This window comes from Orbicella faveolata, unplaced genomic scaffold (assembly GCF_042242905.1).
Source record: "Orbicella faveolata isolate gen_17 unplaced genomic scaffold, um_ofav_v1 contig_24, whole genome shotgun sequence".
In the NCBI taxonomy this organism is placed as follows: Eukaryota; Metazoa; Cnidaria; class Anthozoa; order Scleractinia; family Merulinidae; genus Orbicella; species Orbicella faveolata.
Genome location: NW_028301552.1, coordinates 19267108 through 19289288, shown reverse-complemented (window position 1 = coordinate 19289288; position 22181 = coordinate 19267108). Strand labels below are relative to the sequence as shown.

Genomic DNA, 22181 nt, shown 5'->3' with positions numbered 1-22181 from the left:
AGCAAAGTTGCTTATTCAAATATGTTCACGTCAGTTTACATGCCTCCTTCGAATGGTTAGAAACTTAATTTATTGACCGTGTAAGTCAACTTGTTTCCAAAATGAAAATTAAAGAAGATTGTTATCTAACGACCTTTGTCCCATGCCTTAAGACAAAGTGTTTGCATAAGATGTTCTCAAAACCAGTTTTCGAGAAATTCCTTTGCCAATCTGAACTGTTATAAGAACCTTTCTGCTGGAATCAGAAGTTTACCGAGTTGATTTAGAAGGCCTGGCTTGGTGTAGATTTTTGGTCAACTTAGTTACAGTATGACTACTCCTACCGAGGCCACTTAAGCAAATTCTTTGCAAATTGACCACTGACATTTTAAAAGTTTTAAAAATTTTAAAATAGTTACTAATAAAAATGACCACGAATCTGTTGCCTTTGTCATGTACAGCTTGATTTCACCGATAATTTGTTGGATAACTGTTGTTAACCTCTACAATTTTTATTCGTTAAATTTGTAGAAAATTTTGTCGTGCGGCTTTGGTTCGACTACTTTCACTGTAAGTCCAATTTGCTTTCAAAGGGAAGAAGTAAGTGGAAGAAATAAGTCGGATTGGGTCAACGCAAACTGCCATGACATTGCACACTTAAAGTAAAAAGCAACATGTAGCTTTTCTTGATATGCTTTTTGCCGCCAAGCGGTTTATCGTATCTGCCCAAACACATGCGTGCATAAGAATGGACTCGCTACACTTGATCACACTAATTTCTTTGCCTGCCTTCAGTAGTTTTCCTTCTTTATTTGTATATATTGGCCCACAGACGCCATCATTCAACGCTTCTGTGGAGCCGTTTCAATCCGACTTTGTGTCGAACAGCCTCGGCGTAAAGATTCTCGCATGATAGGAAAAACGTTGCCTTTTCATGGCCGAACAAAAGAAGATTTCTTTGTTACATGCATGGCTTTTTCAGACCGGTAAGTTACAGAAGCATGGGTAGAAGCTTTCTCATTAACACATACTCTTGCTTGGAATTGAGAACTTAGCACTAAAGGAATTTGGCGTTTCGTGAGCGAAGTTGAACGACGTGCAAATTGAGCAATGAAATGCAATTTTTTTTAGTTCCTTTCTGCTCAAAGGTATAGGTGAGAAGTAAACTTAACGATAGCTGAAAAACATGGCTTGTAGTATGCCTAACTTACAGATCTTGACGCGGCGCAAATAAATAGTTGTTGTACAAGGGGATTCAGTTACCCTCCTGAAAAGGAATGTTTCATTTTGTATGTCATTTTAAATAGGTAACCAATTTTGCGATGTAAAAGAGCAAAAACAAATGAATACGTTTTCTAGTCTATCAAGACAATTAGCCACCCACCCATGTGGCAAAACAAACAACTTCATTTCTGATAGTAGGCATAACTCCTACTTTGCAATCTAATCCAAATTTGATTGCGTCTTCTTTCAGGAAAAATTAAATCAAAGGCACTAAATTCTGTACAGATTAAATTGAAAGTTACAAGAAACAGTCGTATGCGGTCAAAATATATTAGTAATCATCATGCGTATTGAAAAGTTGAGCAGTATGTATGGCGACCTTAACATAAAGGAAACCCTAAATGGCTTGCGTCAAGTTTAAAAAAATAAGAACACGAGGCGTAGGTTTGCTTAAGTTGAATAATCATTATACTTGGTTTAGTTTCGTCCTCAAGACGAAGACGTATGTTGGCGTCGAGTAAGGATATCTATCCCGGGATATATATTCCTCAAGACTTCTCCACTCCTTTTCAGTCTTTGACTAGTCAATGCATCTACCTCCGTGAGTCCTTCCTTCAATAAGAAACATTTTGTTCTTTCAATTTATATTAGAGTGCTATTTTATCAGATCTACGATGAATTTAAAACATTATGTTACTAAATAGTAAAGATTCTGCAACATATATATATGCCCTGGCGATGTATTTAGTTGAGTGACACAGCTGGGAAGGACTGTCTTCAATATGTATAAAGCCAAAAGCACTGCTTAATTTCTCAAATTAGATTCTTCGCAAAAGTCAATTTTTGGATATGGTAGTGTGCTCTTGTACGAGATAGAATACCCGGTCTTTGCTCAATGTTCTTCCATGATCGAGCCTGTGGTTTAGCTACATGGCATAAATCACTGATTTACATTACGTTTTGGAATCCATTAAAAGAGCAATTCAAAGACTTGGAAGTTTCGCGACTTGTAAAAGAACTGTGTTGTTTTACCAAATTAGTCCAATTTTAAAGAACACGAGTCATTTATAACTTCAGTCTGCTATTTTTGAATTCGACGCTATCATAATGTTGAAACGAGAAGCGCTCAAATAAAGAAGGTTTCTCTTTAGCATATTGGTATATTTACTCTGGGCATCACTCTCCCGTGAGGGACAAAAGAAACTTAACAAATTTGAAATTTTGTTCTGGAAGCCTCGGAGCCATGTCAGAATAGTGATATATCGAACGTGGCCTATAAGTATGGAAGGATATGCCATTTGTCAGTTGGTGAACGAACTTTTTGCAAGCTTTTTGGGACTGTACACCAGCGTGGAGCTGGGCATAATGTGTATTAAAGTATCGTAAACTGCAACAATATGTCTGCATGATTGGAAATTAAAAGTAATTCTCGGCCAACACGCCATTTTTCTAAAAAATATACTTTAATATATCGAACGTGGCCTATTGCACTGAGTTCAATGTACTTTCAAAGCAACGAGCAGTTTTGATTACATCACTGCCAACTACACATTGGTCCGTTTTGGTGGCGTGACATTTTCACATATTGAAAGTCGAAGATGGTGAATATAAGTTTTAAATGTTTTTTTTTTTTTTTAAATTAAAATTGCATCGACTAATTATCCCTTTAAATATTTGTATAAATCTTTTTTAATATCAGACTGAATCTGAAAAACGCAGAAAGTGGAGCCTTAAATGCTTGGAAGTGTTTTTGGTGAGATACTTGCTGTGTTCTATTTTCACGAGTAAAGTTTCTAGATTAATCTTCGCACAAGCGCTAGCAGTGCCCAGTATTTGCTACGACTGACTGGTTTAGTTGAACTTCCGGCCCCAAGCCAAGGTTGCAATTAAAAGTTTAATTACCTTGTTGGTTTACAACAAAGGCCTTATGACGCAAATCAAGTTTCGACGTTCTAAGGAGCACTTTAGATTTTCAGAAAAAAAAAATGATGCGGTCAGTTAATGAGTCTTTAAGAAAATAAATCGTACGTGCGTGACTTTGTGAAAATACGAGTACCTTGTAAAATTCCTTGTGACTATCTAAAAATTTCTTGTTGTCGCATAAAGTGATTTGTCCCGTTGTTCCGCTTGTGTTAGCAGGCGAGAAACAAGTAACAACGGTCGTCTTTAAATCTCTCGGCCTACGCTTATTCACTATGAAAAGTTGTAACCTTTTTTATACATTCCCTCGATTGAGTTTATTTTTTGATATTGGTTAGTTCATTCTAGTGTAGTAGCATTTTGTTGGAAAACGTCACATCCTCTGTTAATTCCAGTTTAGAAGTAATATATCAAACACGAAAGACATTGTTTCATCGGGATATCCAAACACTGAGAATAGAATAAGAAGCGATTTTTCTAAACATTTAACTATAAAAAATTGCGATAAAATATTTCTAAGCATATTGAGAAAGTTAAAAATTTTGTTAAAAAACGACGACGTTTCGACGTTGAGCTAACGTCATTATCAAGTCAAAATGATAGTGGATAAAAAATGTATAAATAGTCAGTAGAACAATAGTTCAATGGATGTGTTAAAATGTTTAAAATCAAACAAAGAGTTTCGCACGGATGGAGTCAGTTTGCGTGTTCAAGCTTGGATTCCGTTCCTTAATGCAAAGCATCTCATAAACGAAGCATGAGAGAATAGAGTTGGAAAATACGACGCGCAGCGGAGTATTTTTGACCAAATTCGAGGTGTTTGGAAAGCCGATGAAACAATCTCTCGAGTGTTTGATATTCCTTATCAATCAAAACAAACACTAAGGAGTAGACGGAGAAGTAAAATCGTCAAAATCTATGCTAATTAAGACCGGGTATCTAAACCTCCTTCACGGCTGTCATCTTCTTTGTTTTAACTTTATGAATTATTAATGAGTTTGAAAAGTATGAGTTGATTCAAAGCCAAATACAAGATTTTTCTTGTCAAAAAACGTGAAAATACTGCATGGGAGCCATCTGCGCAAGAAAGTATGTCTTGCGTGGAAGCTTTGCTTTGATTTCAAATCAAACTACCAGGCTGTTTTCAAATGTTTTGCTCAAATAGTTGACGATTATGCAAAAATAATGATCACAAGCAATAAAATGTTGACATTAATTGCTTTCCCGCATCTGCACCGACTTAATGTTCTAATAAATCAGCAAAAGTTTAACGACTTGATGTCAACACTTCCTTAGAATAAAATCAAGCTGGTAAATACATAATCAATGAAAAACTGAATTTAAAGTAATAATTAGTGTGCTCTGTTCAAATTTCTATGAACTGATCAAAAATAATGATCGCAATCAGTTTACTTGTGATAAGGGAAAATAAGTATGTTGTGATTCAAAAAAGGATTTTTTTTACCCTAGCTGCGCTCAAACAGCGCTATTACGCATTAAATCATTATCTTCTTATTGCCAAATATCATATATATCGCGCAAAAAATCAGTCAGAGACTCCAAACTTAAAGGTTTTTCTTGCCTTACTGGAAAATAAAATCAAATGTGAAAGGCAAATGGCCATTAAAAACTCTAACTGCAAAAATTACGAAGCTAAGTGACTCTCTGCATTTGCGACGCGTGAAGCTTTTTCTTTTTCTACTTTTCTGTGCAAATGTTTCAATGCCTGTTACAATGTTACCTGTAATGAAAGCTAAGGTACCATGTTTCTTATTTGTTTCTTATTTGTTTTTTCGAGTTTCTTCACTTCATATCGTATTTTTTTCCTGTGTGTAGTGTAGCCTAAACGCTTTAGCAATGTAATTGAATTCTGTAATTAGCATTAGTTTTGGTACTAGTTGTGTGCTTGCGTTTATTTCAGTTTTTTAGTACCAACGTTAGCAGTGCGCTTGTAAATTGTTTTTTTTTTTTTTGGTTTGTGCTACAGAAAGGTGAAAAAAGTATTGTAAGCAGTGTACTATTAAGTATTGTTAAAGGGGCTCAGTCGCGGTTTGGGCATATTGAAAAGTGTAACCTCAATTTTTCAAATTCGTCGTTTGTAATCCGTGTTAATCTTCTCCATCCTTACCCATCCTTGTTCCTTTATGGTTTATCATTATCTCTTTAGCGTTTTTCTATCTTATTAAACTGTTATTTTCAGGTTTCCTACCATTTTAAGGTAATTTTGTATGTGGCCAAAATAACTCAAAATGCCGTGACTGAGCCCCTTTAATATCAGCATCAATTTTTTTAGTAAGTAGGTTAAGTGAAAATATTGTAAGTAATCAGTGATTATAGAAGTCTAATTGTCCTTTAGCTTGTAGTAGTTTGCATTGTAAGTAGTTTCAGTAGTGTTTTGTTCTGTGTTAATAAAAAAAAGATTAAAAAACAATTCGGCCCACGGATTGCGCAAAATATGCGACTTGACTCACTTGTCTTAAATTATTTTGTTTTTCTTCCTAGTTTTTCTACTTTATGTGCAACTGACCAGCGCAGAACACAGTAAGTACATAATGTCCTTTTTATTAGCTACTTTAAAAAAATTCTCATTTTGCTTCTTACGTCTACGAAGTTGCTGTAGGTAATGTTCTGTAACAATCAGAAAACAGTCCCTGGGATTATAGACTTGCTCATATATTGCTCTTTTGGTGTGACGTGCGTACTCTCGGGAGAACTTTATAGCAGGGAGTGGGGTGGGGGTGGATTTTATCTGCGTCTTAAAAACATTTCAGTTAGTTCAAGAATACTACATATTAAAACTGTTGTGTTACGTGTATACGTATATGCAATTAAGAATATTAAAACAACAAATAGACGGGTCGGTTTTGAGGCTGCGTAGGGAGGCTTTATCTTACGTATTTGCAAGAAATAAAGTGAGATGCAAGTTTGTTTGTAACAAACCAATTTTTATTACAACAATTTGACTCAAGAGGCCTGTTGCCGCCGCAAGGCCGCGTTTAATTCTTTTGTTATTTTTTCTGCTTGTACGCGCATTCTTTCCGTCATCATCTCATTCTTTTCGTTATCTCGCTTTCTCGTAATCAATATTCTGTTAGGTTTTTCCGCATAATTTCGTTTTGTTTCAGGCCATTTTGCATGCGTCTTTCTAGTCTATTTGTGCATTTCCATCGCGACGTTACAGTCATCTCGTTTCAGAATTACCGTCTTCTCCGCTTTCCTCTATCGTGTTCCTAGCCGTCTTAGTCATGCAACGTTTGTAAGTATTGCTCACCTTTGGCTTTCTATTTCTTTTATTGTATTCGTTCATAACTTGTAATTTATTTTGTTTGTGGCAACCGCACTCATTTCATCGTTTTCATCGCTCCCATTGCCTTCATCGTTTTCACCGTTTAAGTTGTACATTTCGTGGCTTCCATTAAAGCATACTAGGCAGCGTGTTGGACAACATCTCAATACGAAATTCAAAAGCTCTGGCGCATGTCCTATGCTATAAAATCGAACAAGCTTTACCCTTAAATAAATTTACGTCGTTTCAGATTTTAGCAGAATTTAGTGGTGAGCAGTAGAGACAGGAAAGACTTTATGTCTCGGGGCTAGGGGATAATAGTTGCCCTCCGAAATTTTATGCTCTAAAAACGCTAGCATGTAGTATTTGTTTTTACAGATACAAGTTTCTGCAGCCAACTATCAGCCCAAAAGCCCTCAATGGCTTTTAGCTCGCGCTTTTTTCACACAACGGCCGTGAAACAAAAAGCTGTGGTTAATATGAAATCGATTTATCCTGTTTTGCATTTACTGCTGTTGTTATTTTGTAACATTTGTAGATATCTATGAAAAGAATCATCATGTAGTAATCATCCTGCTTTGCTCCGTGACTAGGTTGTAGTTTTGACTCTGGGCTGTGTTCTGGCTGGAGCCAAGATTATTGGGATGACTTTGATTGGACAAACCAGTACGGTTCGACTCCGTCTTACTCCACGGGGCCTTCATCTGACCATGGGGGCTACGGTAAGTTAATCACGTCCAATGTTCATCTTATCATTAATTTTTATTATTAAAAGGATCCACAATTCAAGGTTTGTTTTTAGAACTCGTACAGTATAAGCAGAGGTAATTGGAGTGGTCGAAAAATTAGCAGGAGTGCAGCGATCGGAAAAGCCGATCCGATTACGCGTTCAATAAATCTCAAGTAACACTCCTTTCCTCGTTAGAGGGTTACCAAAAAATGAGAACCATACAAATAAAGTTTACTTGTTCAGCTATCGATTCAATTCTGGATAAGTCGAATAGCTTTCCAGCAATTGGGAGGTTGTAGTCGTGGTACCAGTATAATGTTTGGATGATAAAAACACCCTGGTCATTCCAAATGATAGACATGTGTGAACATGAAGTTATGGTAGCAGTGTCATAAAACACTGCGGTCATTTAAAATGACAGAAACACGGGAAATGAGGAAAAAGTAAATCCTATTCGTCGTGTTCTTGATCGTATTATTTTTATGAATTTGCTTAATACACTTTTAGTATAAATACAATACAGTAAACGTTTTTTAAACATGGTGAGGATTAAGGTTACGAGCTCGTGGGGCCGTTCAGAAATAAAATTTAGAAAGATAAGTAAAATTATTCTATAAAATTACAATTACTAACTACAATTAAAATACGATACAACTAGAAATTACAATTTAAAATCACAGCTGCTAATTAGAATATTAAATTAATAGAATATACATAAACTGACGAATGTTTTGTTGCAGGACGCTACATGTATATCGAGACCTCCTCACCTCGGGTATATGGTGATAACGCCAAACTCGAATTTTCGGTGTCGAGCTTTGATATTGGGAAATTATCTTGCCTGGAGTTTTATTACCACATGTATGGATACGGAGTGAATACTCTCAATGTTTTCAACGGATATACAAGAGTGTTTACTAAATCAGGTGACCAAGGCTCCCAATGGCTGAAAGCCAAGATTACCATGACTTTGGGGAGCAAAGTGAGTTAAATATTATGTACATGTGTTTTTTTTCAACGTCTAGAGCATATTATTTTACAATATGTACAACTAGGTCAAGGAAAGATAAAACAAAATGAAATAATAAATTGAGGGAATGGCATTTTAGAGTGAACAAGTCATCTCATAAGCTTTTCATCGATCATCTTTTCCTAGCTTAGTTTACGTCTAGTTTTAGTTGTTAGTTTTAATATCACGATTTGTGTAAATGACATATTGCTTGACCTTTCATACGATCATTCTGTACAATTACGAGCGCCCCTGTTTTAATTTGCACTGCAGTGCAATTTAAAATTTAACGATCAATTGACCTACTTTCAACCAGTCAAAAACGTAATTTGCCCAGTCATGTAATAAGCCACCATAAACTCGCTGCTGTGGCAAGTAGACAGCGTAGATAAAGCCATTGGTCATTAGTCGTTTATTAGGTTATGGTAATGGTAATCAGCATTCTTTCTTGTACCCAGATTGCCTTCGAGGGGATAAGGGGAACAGACGACACAGGAGACATTGCCATCGATGACGTGTCCACTACCGCTGGCATCTGCCAAGGTACATCTGGAACTGTACTCGCGGGATTCTCTGAGTGTATCCTAATCTTTGACATATCATCTTTGAATTTTCGTTTTGTACTACACTCTCTGTCATCTGTAGGAGATGAGACTGTGATAACAAAAGCTGTAATAGAAAGAAAGGATCATGTGTACTTAAAGCATCTGCAGTTCAATGTTGATCGATACCCTCGATGGATACCCTCGATCGACTCTCGATAGACACTTGATCGATACTCGATCGACATTCCATCGACACTTCGGCTGACACTCGATCAACACTTTGTCGACATCTCGGTCGAGAGTCGGTCGAGAGTGGACTAGTTTTCGATCGGTGTATATGCGTCGGAAGACACTCGACCGACTATTGACCGACTATTGATCAAGTGTCGATCGAGTATCGACCGAGAATCGATGGGGATGTCGACGAGTACCGATTGAGATGTCGATCGAGGGTATCGATCAACACTCGACCGCTGATGCCTTTGGAACACATTTCAGCTGTCTATTGGTAACTTTTTTTTCTATTTTAGGATGCACGGAAAACGTGAACAAATCGTTTGGCAGACTGGACGTCACATATACGAGTAAATTCGACCCGTACTGTAACTGGATAATCTCACATACCGGGACAATTCAGACCGTAGCCATTGTTTCGATCAACCAAATATACTTTGGTTCCAGCAGGTATACTGTTTTTGTAACTATTAACCTAATTTAGGTTTGGAAATAATTTTAAACAAAGTTTGTCACAAGCTGAAAGACGTTTGTCTACATATATAGTCTCTTCGACATAAGCCGTTATTACTCCACAAGATAGAAAAATGAACTGGCAGGTGATAAAAAATAGACCAGAAACCTTTTTTATCCCTCGAGAGCCTTTAATGAGCAGACTATATAGGAGAAAGGTGAAAATAGAAATTAAATCTCGAGGAAAAATGTCCACACTTTATCTCTTTCGGGCCTCTAGTTTGTCAACGTTTGTCCAGACGATTTAGTTTTTTTTACAAAACATATCGATCCCATTGTATTCACGATTTAAAAATGTTTTTGTTGACCTTGGTTTAGACCCCCACGAAACCATCAAGTCCCATCCCTGAAAAATTTCGCAAATCATTTTAAGACAGATTCCGGTATTTATAGGTTCTCCTTCGTATCTCTAATTTCCTTGATAAATTACCGTAAAAAGACCAGGACCAGATTCTTCAAAGCCCGATTAAGCTAACCCAGGACTAGCGAGAATTGTGATATAAGTTTTGTAGCTTTTCGGTGAGGTTTTCTGTTTATAGTTTTCCGTTTAAAGTGTATATGACATGTAAAATAAAATAAAATAATCAAAAAAAAAAAAAAAAAAAAAAAAAAAAAAAAAAAAAAAAAAAAAGACTAAGACTTCATTAAACTTTAGGGTTAACGTCAACCGGCTTCGAACAATCCGGCCCAGAGTTGCATAGTGTTTGTTGCCAGTGATGATGTCAAAATGAAACTGCCGACAAAGGCCTAACTCCAGTGGACAACGCGTCGGTCGAAAGTTGGTCGACAATCGGTCGACAGTCGGCCGACTGTCGACTGACGCGTTGGCCGACGCGTTGGTGGGATCGGATTCTTTACCGAAATCTGCACATTGCTTGTTGTATGTAACCTTAAGGATATGTAAGTTGTGACGAACATATTTTATTTTGTTCCGCAGCGAATATCTCAAAATTTTCGACGGAAATGGAGCAGAGGTCTTTGCTCTTAGTGGATGGCTCCCGCCCTCCAAGAAAACAATTCACGAAATTTCGTTTGGAGAATTCAAAAATATCACGATACAAGTGTCTCTCGTCAGAAGCTGGAGTTACATCAAAATTGACTACGGTACTTTGAACCAAGGTCTAGATTCAGGTAAGGAAGAGAGCAAAATTAGTAAATCATCCTATGTTTAAAATTATAACACAGTTTTACCGATCAAGTGATTCTCTCGACCTAAAAAACTACACCCAAATCATCACCACCACACTCTTTTCTTTGGAAGAAGCCCTTGTATAAGAAAGGCAAGGCCTAAAAATAACGAAATTTTAAAACGAGACTCAGGTTGAGGGTCACTAGAGGAAGTTTATTGCCACAACTCCGTCAAAGACCAGAATGAAGTCTGATAAAATGCAGAGCTTGAGTCTGTACAGTCCAATAATCAAATGCTGCTAGGGAGATATTTAAACATAACCGATCTTCTCTCTTAAAGAGCTCATAGTAAAACCTCTTCAGGAGACGACTACCTGTACCTAATTCACTCAGGACTATGGCAAATTATAGCAAAATGACTGAATTTACAATAAATGAAACCATCCTGAAAGATGATTTCCAGTCCGTACTACGCAGTCTCGGCACCCAAATCTTTGTGAGTCCCACTCGATGGAATTTGTTGGGAACTGCTTACCTTATTTCTGGGGCATTTTAAATTATCTTTTCAGCACTGTCTTTGGTTTTTGCCACTACGAAGTTATTTCATCTATTGATACCAGAAAGAACGAAGTATAAAGCTTCACGTCCATAATGGCTGTTGACATGAAACGTTAAATTTACTTAGCATAGAAACAAAACATAACAGCTAAGAACGTTCTCCTCAGTCCAAAAATTACACGTTCTTACAAAAAAGAAATGTATTTGACACAACTGAAAAAGAGTTTTCTGTTTTATTGCACTAACTGTAACATACTGCAGCTTTCCCTCTGGCCGACTTGAACGTGACCGTTCTAAACAGAACCACGAACAGCATCGAGATAGTTTGGAGTAACCTCATCCATCAACACAGTGGTGGAGTGCGTTTTTATGTTGCTCTTGCAAGACGTTCCAACAGCAGCGAACCAATTGGCAAACTAGTGCCTGGAAATACCACAACATCGGAGATAATGGGCCTTGAAGCTTACACAGAGTATAACGTTAGTGTTGTAGTCGTGAATGGTAACGGAACACAGTTCAAAACTGCAGATTTCTCGGTCCGGACCGACGAAGGAGGTGAGTGCTAAACACTTAGACAAAGAACAAAGAAATTAAGAAGTTTCAACAACAACTCCAAACAATGAACTTTCAATTTGTATTGTTTTGCGTGAGTCAAATCTGTTCTAGCTTGCTGTTTTCTGCGTGTAAGCATTAAATTAACAAAAACAAACCGTAGTAAGGTTTTAGTGGCATCATTATTTAGCTCGACAGAAAGAAAGCTGAAGGGGAAACATTGAAGTGGATCCATAATTAAATAATTTCACCACGACACGTTACTGAAACGGTTTATTCCAGTAAATTTTTGTAATTTTGGCAAATCGTATTTTTTTTCGTAGTCGAATTCTGTAAACTGGCTTCTAGCTTAGAATTCATAGCCTGGATTACGGGCAGGAAAAAAAAAAAAAAAACATATTTATTCTCTTCTTTAAGTACATCCAGACTGAGTGACATACCCCGTTGGCGCTTGCAAAAAAAAAAAAAAAAGTAATAATAATTCTGTTTATTTCCCTTTAAGTTCCCAGTAGGGCTCCTAATTTTCTGCGGGTAACAAGCTTTGAATTTACATCCGACCTTTTGGTGGAGTGGAACCCTCTTTCCCAGCACTACGCCAATGGCAAGCTCTTAGGGTACACAATCTACTACAGAGAAAGCAGCTATTATTGGTCACCATATCAAAGTGTGAACACTAGTAGTACCTACCCTACGCAAGTGAAATTGAAAGATCTTAAACGAGTGCAGCAATATATAGTTCATGTAGCCGCTTTTACGTCAAAGGGAGTAGGACCATGGTCCTACAGTTATTATGCGACCACAGGTATGTTTCTATGAGACAATTCGTTGTGTATAAATTACGCAATATTGTGCCCATTTCTGTTGCTAAATTCAATGTGTTTACCCGAGAGATGGTTAAAAAAGTAGTTTCTTACCATCCGAGCTACATGGTCTGTTTTTGTCCTCTTGCGATTTGTATCAAAGGTTCTGGGATACATGCAAAAACCCAGAAATACTAGTTTCAAGGGTGTTCAGTGAAAGAAAAATCTAGTTACAAGAAAGTAGGAAATTGTTGGTGAACAAAGGTAGGCTGAAGGTAGGCGGATAGGTCGAAGTAGGTAGGTAGGTAGGTAGGTACCTGCCAAACCTCTCTGCCCATCTATCTAGGGTGGGTAGGTAGGTTGGCAGATAGGTTAGGTAGGTAGGTAGGTACATGTAGGTACTTGCCAAACATCTCTACTTATCTATCAACCTAAGATGGATCAGCAGATAGGTAGGTACCTGCCAGACCTACCACTGAAAAACTTAGCACTGAAGAAGGGCTAGCCCCGAAACATGTGCTTAATAATTGGCTTTTTGCTGCTATTTAAATTACCATCTATAACTTTTGAATCAGCCAAACATGCCTTACATGTACCTAAGTAGGTAGGTAGAGGCTTCGCAAGCGGGTACAAGCCGAGATAGACAGGCATGTTTGTCGGTGGGCTGGTAGGTAGATAGCTATTATTTACCTACTTGTTCATGTTACTGAAAAATAGTTGTTGTTCCATTTTTTCTTAAAGGTTGCTCCATCGCTTTAAATGAAAGCTTTGGCCATATAGACTATACAGGCACGAATTACAATTACCTTCGATGCAGTTGGGTTATTCAGAACGCTGGTATACACGAAGCTATCGCTTTGATTTCCGTACAAGAAATAAATCTTCAATATTGCAGGTAATGTGAAATGGTTATTTATTTAAGAAATAGAAATCTTGTTCCTTGTTTCTATCGAGTTACAGAAGCACGAGTGGAAGTTTGGGGAAAACGCAAAATACGGTGGGAGGACAAGCCGAAACTTTCTTGAGCGGTTTTCAATTGAGTTTCGTGGAACCAAAACCGAAGTAATCACTCTACCTAATCACAGAATACCCAGAAAATCCAGTGAGCCAATCAAAACTCGAAGTAATTGCATGTAGCTGACGCGAAGCGCGGGAAAACAGATGCGAACGAGTTACGATTGGTTTTGGTTTTACTTCTGATTGGACGATAAAGTGGCGCGAGTTTTTTGAGCCAATCACGTAGCGTAGTTATGCAAAACCAATTACTTTTCGACACTCTATTTAACAACTAGGTTATGGGCTCGTGATATCAACCAATCAGATTGCAGCACTTGCATTAGTATACTAGTAGAATTCTACCAAAACTCGATAGAAACACTGTACACGTCTTTTCTTTTAGAAAATACCGCGAGGAGAAAAAAAAAAAAGATTAGAACTTGTTTACTTTGATTATCAAAATGTAAATTATCTTTGTTCGCGACATAATTACGTCAGCAGGTCGTGCTAGCTCTTTGTCTCTCTCTATCGATTTATAGCAACACGATGTTAAACCAATCAGCGCTCTGGGGGGGGGGGGGGGGGAGCGGGGGGAGGGGGGCTATTTTCTTATCAGTTAATAATTACAATAATTATGTGTTACCCATGACCTGTGTAGGAGTTGAAAAAGCTAATAATGTTCAGCAACGCGATGATTTCTTTGTCGGTTATTATAACCATTATACTTCCCTTCGTCAAATATCGCATACAAAACTTAAAGTAACAGTACACAATGCAGCGCTGCCTGATTACCTTGGATTTGGGCTCCTCGCTGTTTGGACAGGCTGCTAATTTCGTGTAAAAGGAAGAGATGATGACGGATAAATTGTTTCTTTTTTTTTTTTTACGTTTTCGGTTAAGCTCACCCGTTACAATAAGTTGTATTTTGAATAAAATGATTAAATGTAATATATAGATTTATCTGAGCCTAAAAGAGGAGCTCCTGGGCCAGGTTTTTCACAGCCCGATGAGCCAGGATAAGCAAGAATTTTTATTTCAGTTTTGTAACTTTGTGGTGAGGTTTTCTGTTTATGATTGTTTCGCCTTCTCTTTTGATTTTGAAAAAGCTCAAACTACGCAAAACATAAGCAGTGAAAAAAATTTTACAAATGAAAAATCTACAGTTCGGTTAACTTTTAATCCTAGATTAACATTAACCGGCTTCCGAACAGCCTAGCCCTGATAACCACAAGTTAACCTCGCTTGAGCACACGATCCAATCGACACAGTACTTAGTCAACGGTCTGCTTAAAAAATCACGTGATTTGTAAGCTTGAGCCCACGATATGTTCATAAGATACTGTTCAGCGGATGCCTTATTTTTACAGGTGTCAATTGACGTTAACATGCGTGTCCAATATAAAATATGTACGCTGTAAACCAAGCCTGCATGATTTTTCATTCGCTGGAGTATGGCTGCCATGTTGTTTGACGTCGTCGTTCGTCGTCGTAGGGCGCTCACGCCCGCTATCCATGCCGCTAGCCACGCTGACCGTGAAAAAAAGGTTGCATGGTTTTGTTTCTATGCCTACATGCGGTTCTGTTCCTAAACTTATGGTGTCGGGCCGCCGGAGCTCCGCTGTAAACGTTACAATTGTAGCATTGCATATTACAAGGTCTAAATAACAGGATGGATACTTTTTACCTACGCTGATCTAAGGTTTGAAATATGTATTATTTTTGATTATTCAGCGAATATGCCAGGATAACTGTTGAGAACTCCACTGAAGTTCTCTATCACAGTGGTTGTGGAGGGCCATTTGCTTCAGAAATTCTTACGGATGTTCATTTTGGGCTCTCAAACAACATCTCTGTTCAAGTATATACAGGAAGTTCAAGCAGTAATGTCAACATTAAGTTTGCCATCTTGAAGAGAGGTCTGACGTCAGGTATCTAAATAAGCACTACTTACTATACTTTAAAGGACAGCAAATAATAATAATAATCATCAACATCATCATTGTCGTCGTCATCAGCATCATCATTAACAACTACTATCTCCATTTCTAACCTCACCACTACTATCGTTATTGCAACTGCTATCACTACACTGCCTCTGACACCGTTATTACTATAACTACTGCAACTATCATTATCATCTCCACTACCCTTAACACTACCCTTACCTCTACCCCTACCACCACCACCGCCACCACCACCACCACCACCACTCACCACCACCACTCACCACCACCACTCACCACCACCACTCACCACCACCACTCACCACCACCACTTACCACCACTACTCATCTCCGCCTCTCCCACTGCCGTTATCCAACTTTATCGCTCGAAAATGTCACCTAATACTACCATCCGCTGGCAGAAGTAATTGTTATAATTAACCAATTGTCGGCAGTTGAGCTTGATTTTCATGTGATTAATTTGGTAATTTGCTATTCATTCGTTTCCTCAGCCATACTGGTCACGGGATGGAATTTAACAATCCTTAATGCTGACTCCACTAGTTTTATCCTTCAATGGACCGGACTTGATGCAAGTGTTAACCATCGCGCAGGGTTTTACCTGATCGAGGTAAAAAGTGCCGAACGTATTTTATTAGCGGTGGAAACTGTTCCGGGAAACACTTCTTCTACAGATATTAAAGGACTGAGCCCTTCGTCAACGTATCGTGTGGTCGTTTTTGGCGTGGATGAAACTGGACAACCGTACAAAAGCTTAGAAAGTGTTGTTACTACGAAAACAGGTATGAGCACTTGGGATAAGGATGTTCGTGCTAATTGTTTCTGCGCATCTTTACTGCGCACGCAAATTTACACACCACATCATGCATGAGCGCGTGCGCTAGTAATAAAATGAACCATGATAGGGCAGATGACCACTGCTATAGCTTTTCCTGGATTTAACGATCTTGAACGTTTGGTGATCCGTATTTTTCTTTCCATGAATCATTTTCTCTACCGATTTTTTACGTTGAACGAAAAAGTGAAGAAAATCTATCGACTAGAAGTTTGAACTTTTTGCAAAATGTACCATGGAATTCCGTTCTTTTTAGCTCTTCGTTCATCTGTGCGACGGTTTCAAATGCCTCTTGAAGGGGTAAGTTTTGTGAAAACGTTGTTAACATTTGTAATTAGTTACGCAACAGATCCACTTCTACAAAATATGCCTAAGATCGTTTGCCTCCGTTGACTCACCTTTGATATTTTAAAATATAAAATCCTATAGACCATGCTGAATTACGTGCGCCAATTTTTCAAAATCAGGGTAGTTTTCCACACGCTTTATCTCTGAAACGAAGTCTCTGACCCCCAATTTTTTTTGCATTTCTGACACAAGTATCTCATTATCTGACTGCAGTAAAAGTTTTAAAAAAAAATATGGACTGGAAAATTTTCGCACGAACGTTCTTAAATGCCTGCATATAAATGCTTGTTACATTTATAGTCTCTATATGGTGTTGTTTGCAATAATAACACTTCACAAACAAGTTTTTAGGATAATTTCGATGCACATACATGTCTTATTCTCGCGGTTAAAAATTCTAAGATTTGAAAACGTTATCACAGTTCAATAGGTAAAGTTATGTACCTATAGAAAAATGGCCTTCTTCCTGAAAGTTTCAACTACATGAGTGGGACCTGTTTTTACTTAACTGTGAGGTGCATAAATACAACACTAGAACTAATAATTCCTTCCATTTGCCCTTCTGTAAGGAAATTCTTACTCCGTTTTCAAGGCCTCAATTTATTTAATTTCCTCAGCCCTGAAATTCGAAATGCCTCTAGTGTTGCTGTGCTCACCTCTAAATTTAAGCCATCCTTTTTGTTTGATGTATCTTACCTTCTCTTAGTGTGTTGGGTGTGCTTTTTTTGTATTTACACGTTTAGCTTTACTTAACTATTTATCATCCTAAATCATGTGTCCCGATGTCAGCATTTTTATTGTTGTTTTTTTTTTCCGTCTTTGGTATCTTAAAGGCAGTCTTTTGCATCAGCCTTATTGACTTCCCTGAGCTTCTTTGCCTTATAGATAAGCTTGTAATGTAATCTCACTGAAAATTTTTCTGCACAACGTTCTGGAGCGATGTTTGCCATAGAATAGTGGGTGATCTAGTTTTAAGAAGTTATCTCCCAATTCCCTCCCAAAGTGTTCCGCTTAGTCCAGTTTGAATGTCTAATGGAAGTTCTTAATTTACTGATCTAGTGTTTTGTGGTGTTCGACCAAGTACAACCCGAATCGTTGGTGGAACAGTGGCACCAGTCAACAGCTGGCCATGGCAGGCGATGTTGGTAAACAGTTATGGACGTCAATTTTGTGGCGGTTCCTTAGTGGATGCATATTGGGTATTGACTGCAGCTCACTGTGTGAATGGAAATTCACCCTCCAATATCAAAATAAGGTGTTAGTCTCCTTACTATATGAAGTTTTAATCATCAATGCTCTGAAACCTTCAAAATCAGAATTCGTAGCAGATTTTAAAAACCGAATAAAAAATACAGAAAAGTCTTTCCGCTAAAATTGAATAGGTCGAATAAATAAACAACCTGAGCGGTTATTTTTGGCAAACAAGATCAGATTCATTGACGTAGACTTAAAAAAAAAACTATCGTACGTACAAACAACCTCATACCTCCAAGAAACAGCTGACACATCACAAGTTCATCTAGGGATGAATGAACTGTTACTGAACGTTTAAGTATTACAGAGTAAAGTTTGACCTTCCCTAAGAGAAGGAGACCATGGTCTCCTGCCTCCTTCGGATTTGTTTCCCCTTGTACGCTCGAGGGTTAAAAGGACGACCAATTCAGCCTAGTGGGTTTAATTAAAATGAGGTTGATTTTGTCTATCCTTTCCTTTTGTTTTATTCAGGTTAGGAGCGCACTACAGAACCAATAGCAGTATTGGAACAGAACAAGACATTGGAATTGCAAAAATTATAATGCACGAGAATTATAACAGTCCCAACTCTTACAGCTATGATATTGCCCTTATTAAACTTGTGAGCCCGGCTGATCTTGGAGTTGGAGTTGGGCTTGTTTGCTTGCCAGATACCAGTCATCAGCTTCCCCTCGACAACATAAACAAGAAATGCTGGATAACTGGCTGGGGGACTACATATTCTGGAGGCCCCTCGGCAAATTCTCTCATGCAAGCAGAAGTGCCACTTGTGTCCCAAAGTCGTTGCGAAACTGCTTATCCTGACCATATTGACGACTCCATGCTTTGTGCTGGTCTAGATGTCGGAGGAGTTGATAGTTGCCAAGGTGACAGTGGTGGACCATTGGTGTGCGAGTTCAATGGTACCTGGTATCTTGAGGGAGCCACTAGCTGGGGTTACGGATGTGCCGTAGCAGGGTGGTATGGGGTGTATTCCAAAATTCGAAAGTTTAAATCATGGCTGTTGACAAATATGTACACTGTCGTCCCACCTAGCGCATCACCACCGGCTCAGTCACCTTCTACATTAGGTAAAAATGATAAAAAATGATAATCTTTTAACAAAACAATTCTTAACACAATATGACCTTGTTTAAAAATTAATATTAAGACAGATAAGGTCCATTTACATAAACACTTTTCTTGCACAAATGGCTACAAATCGCGTGATAAGTGTATCTTTTTTGTCAAATGTGATGTCAACTCTATGTTACACACCGCCATAACTCTGAAAAAATGCACTGGTTCCCAAAATTCTGAAGGATGCTATTGGGCTGAAAATTATCAACGTATATAAAAGACTGGATATTGGCGGAGAAATGGAGGTTTGTCGTTTTCGCCGGAAGCAAAAGTTTCCCTCTTGATTGACAGCCCTATGACTTTATTGCAATCAACCGAGACGACGCTTGCATGAATTACCTGTACGGATGTCACGAATTGGCGACTCACATGACGCTAAATGGGCATTAGTTTTTGCTGAAAAAGCTATTTTCAGTTGATCAGCCTTGCTGGTCTGACTACCAAGCATTTTTCGTATTAGATGTAATTCGATTAAGTTATTAGCAAACATGGACCACGGGAAATCGATAAAGCAAAAACAGCAAAGAACGAATGAAACTACATCAATGAGTTAAGAAGCGAAAGTTGGCCTCGCGGATGAAGCTATTGCTATCGTATCCAGCGGGCAAAAAAATCGAGTCCAGAGATGAGAATGGTTCTGTAAAAATTCGGGAACTTGACAGCGATAACAGGGATGTTGAAAGAGGCATTTCTGATGAGTCAGATACCGACAAACCGTTGCACTATTGACATCCATTGGAAAATTATCCATGCCAGTTGCTCCGCCGCGCTTTCTTTCGTTTGTTCTCTTCGCCCAGCTACTGCAGCGTTAATTCGCATCCTTTTTCGTCTTCCTCATTTTGCCAGAGCAGCTTGTAGTAAAACCGAGCTACAGGAAAGTTTCTCAAATCTCCGCCTTGAGCGCATTGCGAAACACAAGAGTTTTTTGGAGAATCGTGCGTAAATTTCGTCCGTAGGGGTAGTAAACTTTCCCTGCACTGATTGGCTCAGTTATGTGAGAACCCAGTTGAAGGCGTTTGTGGGCGGAGTATGTTTGCGAAGCAAGAGATCTTTTTTTAAATTGGCGAAAAACAAAATTATTTCGCCTTGACTTGTAGCTTTCAAAAGGCGATTCGGGAGCTCGCATTTAGTGGTCATGAAAAATTCGACAACTTGTTTTATTTTACAATAGAACATCTTCCAGTTGTCCGCTCAGTGACCTGGCCTTTGGATGACAGCGAGGCTGGAGTTTACCTTGTTTTGATACAGACCTGACTACTTTTGTCATGTAAACGCACATAGTTAGCATCAGAACAACTTGTTTAACACAACAAAAGCAGTGAGGTCTATATCAAAACATGTTCAACTCCAGCCTCGCTGCCATCCAAAAGCCAGGTCACTGAACTGTAAAATGGTCTATTCTTGGTATAGTTGGATAGCCAGTTCTGTAAGCTTTAATGTGATATAGGGGTTTAGGTATCTACAGTTCAAACCGGACGCGCTACATCGCTTGCATGCGCGAGACACCTTTGAAGATATACGGTAACCTTAGCCCTTTTCGGTTATGTTAAAAAAGAAAACATCAAAGGGAAAAGTGACACTTGTACCTTTCTGGAAGAAACATGAAAAAATGATTGCAAAGTTTTTATTTGTCTTCATAGTCTGGTGTACCTTTGATCACGGGTTGTGTTCTGGATGGAATCAATCGTCTTCGGATGATTTTGACTGGACGCTGGCATCTGGTTCGACGCCTTCCTCTTCCACAGGCCCGAGTTCTGGTCAAGGTGGATCAGGTTAGATTTAATCAGACCTATCCATCGCCATATTATTTTATTTGACTGTGACAAGAAGTGTTGTTTTTTGTGCAAACCGAACAACCAACCAACCAACCAACCAACCAACGAAACAATCAACCAACCAACAAACAAAATGTGTATTCTTCATATAAGAGTAAGAGAGCCTGCAGGTCTGGGGTGGAGTTATGTTAAGACGACCTCATAATTTCGCCAATCCGTTCCTCTCTATCTAGTGGCCTCGAGGACCAATCAACTGTAAGTTACCCTGGAGATGCTGGGAACACGAGACAAATGCAGTGTAGCTTCATAAATATTTCGACAGATGAAAGAGTAACCAAGAATTCAAAACCATTGGGCTATTTAATGAGATAGCATATTAATGCATACAAACAAAACATTGAACAAAAATGTAGATTTTCAACTACAGGTATTCAAACTATTCTTTTCGAGTCTCTGCCTCGCAAGGTATCGTCTATCATCTTAGTAACGTTAAGTCTTGTATATGTAAAAATATAGATTATCTTTTTGCATGTCTTCAGGGAAGTATATGTACATAGAGACGTCTTCCCCTAGGAGACCTGGAGAAAACGCAAAACTTGTGCTTACCGCTCTAGACAATGGAAAGCCATCGTGCCTTTCATTTTATTATCATATGTATGGGGCATCAGCTGGAACTCTTAATGTCTACAATGGAAATCATACAATATTCAACGTGTCTGGAGATCAGGGGAACAACTGGCATTTAGTGGAAAAAGAAGTATCTCTCGATAGGGCGGTGAGTGATTTCCTATTTTACCGTAGCTCGCGTTTGTACTACTGACTATATACTATCGTTGGTGTTCGTGAACTGCCTTTCACTGTATATGTCGTAAAGCACGCGGACAACCAAAACCTTCACTCCAACAGTTCATAGGCCAATGGTTTAATCAATCGGCTCCTGAACGAACAGCTTACTCGCACACGATAAGTCTACTCGCAAAATTCATCTACATAACGTGAGTCTTCATTATATACCCCCGCATTACGAATTCGTTACGCGTTTAGTATTAACCGTATAACCGTCTATCCATCTTACAACTTGTGCAATAAATATAAGGGTTACACATCTTAGCTCGCGCACCTTAACTCGTGCAATCACTACATCTGTTTCGTTATAAGTTGTAATGTTATTGCTCGATCGAATTAAGTAACATGTACCGGAAGCTCGAAGATCTTTTCTTTTGAAAGAATAAATTCCAATATTTTTGCGTCATTTCAAACAACAAGGAAAGAAAGAAAGAAAGAAAGAAAGAAAGAGAGAAAGAAAGACACGAACAAACAAACAGGCACAGAAACATGCAATTGCACTCAATTATACTACTCTTTCTACTTTCAAAGAAAGTCTTTGTTTTTGCCCAGGGCCTCGTAAAGAC

The 22181-nt window shown here is 38.4% G+C and overlaps 1 protein-coding gene across 5 annotated transcripts in view; it reads left to right on the top strand.

The window, feature by feature from the left end:
* The window catches only part of LOC110045601 (MAM and LDL-receptor class A domain-containing protein 2-like), a 57562-nt gene that overhangs the window by 1593 nt on the left and 33788 nt on the right, over window positions 1-22181 (top strand). For 2 of the 5 annotated variants that reach the window (XM_089291130.1, XM_089291129.1), the window contains exons 1-16: window positions 777-965; window positions 5626-5664; window positions 7003-7131; window positions 7880-8121; window positions 8607-8691; window positions 9224-9377; window positions 10378-10571; window positions 11388-11681; window positions 12181-12480; window positions 13220-13373; window positions 15206-15402; window positions 15930-16220; window positions 17681-17876; window positions 18347-18945; window positions 20635-20766; window positions 21309-21544. In XM_089291130.1, coding sequence (XP_089147256.1) covers window positions 914-965; window positions 5626-5664; window positions 7003-7131; window positions 7880-8121; window positions 8607-8691; window positions 9224-9377; window positions 10378-10571; window positions 11388-11681; window positions 12181-12480; window positions 13220-13373; window positions 15206-15402; window positions 15930-16220; window positions 17681-17876; window positions 18347-18945; window positions 20635-20766; window positions 21309-21544 — 3294 coding nt within the window. In that variant the 5' untranslated portion in view covers window positions 777-913. Of the gene's footprint in view, window positions 1-775; window positions 966-5625; window positions 5665-7002; window positions 7132-7879; window positions 8122-8606; window positions 8692-9223; window positions 9378-10377; window positions 10572-11387; window positions 11682-12180; window positions 12481-13219; window positions 13374-15205; window positions 15403-15929; window positions 16221-17680; window positions 17877-18346; window positions 18946-20634; window positions 20767-21308; window positions 21545-22181 lie in introns of those variants that run through there. The other 3 variants (XM_089291131.1, XM_089291128.1, XM_089291132.1) reach the window with 3 other exon arrangements.